Raw genomic sequence first — 2,337 nt, forward strand, 5'->3', positions numbered from 1 at the left:
AAATAAATTTGCATTGCCATATTCAGAAACTTTTTAGTTTTTAAAAGCTTATAAAAACAATATATTTCCTCAAATTCTTTAAATCTATTGTTTATACAAACAATATATATCCTCTATAACATAGCAATAAATAATCAAAAAGGGCTTTTAAAATAGTACAGAAGAAACAAGCCCAACAGCAGAGCCCAAGAGTAATGCTGAAAGCCCAGAAAATCATTGGACTAGAATAGGGTAAGAGCAATGCAGGAATGGAACTCCTATAAAATAATTAAAAATAAAAGTCTGGCTTGGTAGTACTCTCTTTAACAATAGCTCTTACCCATTATTCCAAGAGCTAAGACTGCCTCTGTGGGGTATGAACTTGCCTCCAGATTTGATCTTCATCCTGAATTTTTTCAACCGCCTTCGCTTCATATCATATAAATATGAGCAATCTGCGACCTTGCCTTCATCTTTCTGGTACTTAAACATCATTACCTCACGATCTCTCATGGCTGCCACAGCAACTAAAAACATAAAATTTGGCAAAGTTTTGTAGGTTGAAGAAGACTTGAAGTTTGTATAATTTGTTGACTCTGCCATTATGCTATGCCTCTTGGTCCATTCTTGTCCACCAAAATCTTCCAAAATCCATACATCAAGTTGGGTATCTGAAACTGTGTACACTAACGCAATATTTCCACCCATCTCCAATAAATTGTACCTACGTTCGTTGGTTTTCCCTGCAGAATCTGGAAGATACATTCTGATGGATATTTCATCGCTTGTATTCATAGATATAATGTAGTCATTTGAGTCAACATACTAGTGAAAAATTCGCCCGTTTATGGACACAGGATCTCTCCATCTAAATCTTTCCATGTCAAAGGGTCGCTCAAATGCATACTTGAATGGTCCTGGAACCCTTTTCCAGGCATTATCAGAGCAACCCAAAGTAAATATCTCAAACCCATAGCCATCAGCATACATATGTACCACTTTGTACTCTTGTTTACAAGGGTCAAACCCCAGGGCTGCACCACAAGCTTTGTGTAGACAACCAGAGTGACATTTAGGGAGAGTTAGACAGGACTTGGTGAGTAAGTTCATCACATGAAACACCCCTCTTCGTTTCGGATCATCTACTAAAATTAGACCATTACAACTGGACCTAATCATTCCCATTCGACGCATATAAACATTACTGACTTTGAAGCCAAGCACCTTATCATCCATCTCCAGTAGTTTGGTTTGGTATTGAACCACTTTCGATGACCATTTAATGTCAGTGGTAGGGACTGATATCAGCACTCCAGATTTGTTTTGTGGAGTATTCTGGGCTATGAACATGCTGCTAGAGATTAAATTATTCCATCCTTTGCATACGTACCTAAAGTTTTCATGAAGGTATTTAGCTGGAACTCGTTTCAGAATTTCGAAGATAATTTCTTCAGGAAGATCAGGAAGTACATCTATCTCTTTATTTTCCTGAAGGTTCTTCATTTGTCTGCCTCTCTATCTGACTCTGCAAACGTTCGGCTCTAGTTCTCTTCCAGAAAGGTTTTTCACCTCTATATATGTTTCTCTTGACCTTTCCCAAATGAAGTTGAACTTCACAAATTACCCAAAAAGCAACAAATCAAAACCAAGATTTAAATTAACAATTAAGAATTTAACAAACACTTTAAATATGTTCATATTTCAATTAACAGAAGGTTTAAAATAAATGCAAAAACATTATATGCTTAAAAATTATCAAGATATATACGCAGTATTATGCAAATTAAACCCCAAACCCTCAACACTTTGAAACAGCAAAATTGAACGAAATAGAGACAGTAGCGAAAACAAAACGACAATAAAGCAAATCACAGATAATAAATATAGAGAAAATAACACGCGCGATCTATCCTGGTTCACCCAATATGGGCTATATCCAGCCAAGTCAATATTATTGCCATATTTCCTCACCCCTCTCTCGTTTACAATGAATGAATTGTCCTATAATTTGCTATCACACTTATAATAAGAGAAAAATATATTTATATATTAAGTTTAAGTGACAAAACCTAGTTTTACAAAGATTTATATTCTTAAGTCTAACCCAATAAGGAATTAATAACATAAAGAGTTGACTGGGCAACGAGCATCCCGAATGCGTCTGCATAAACCAATAATCTTGAAGTAGTTGATAACTCCAACAAAAAAAAAATTACAAGTATATAAAACAATTAGTATAACAACAAACGAAACCAGAAATTAAAGTTCACTGATCAAACTAGTATTAATCAAAGAGTTTATTAGCATAAGAGGGGAAGAGGAAGCCGTACTGTAGAGATAATCTGCAAATCTAACAAC

At 35.1% G+C, this 2,337-nt stretch overlaps 1 protein-coding gene across 1 annotated transcript; it reads right to left on the reverse strand.

The window, feature by feature from the left end:
* Window positions 1-804: 804 nt before the first annotated feature.
* On the reverse strand, window positions 805-1,482 carry LOC116112534 (F-box protein At1g52495-like). Its single transcript, XM_031398662.1, has one exon. The coding sequence runs from the start codon at window positions 1,480-1,482 to the stop codon at window positions 805-807; it is 678 nt and encodes a 225-aa protein (XP_031254522.1).
* Between the last annotated feature and the right edge of the window lie 855 nt (window positions 1,483-2,337).

Source organism: Pistacia vera, unplaced genomic scaffold (genome assembly GCF_008641045.1).
Source record: "Pistacia vera cultivar Batoury unplaced genomic scaffold, PisVer_v2 Contig663, whole genome shotgun sequence".
Lineage (NCBI taxonomy): Eukaryota > Viridiplantae > Streptophyta > Magnoliopsida > Sapindales > Anacardiaceae > Pistacia > Pistacia vera.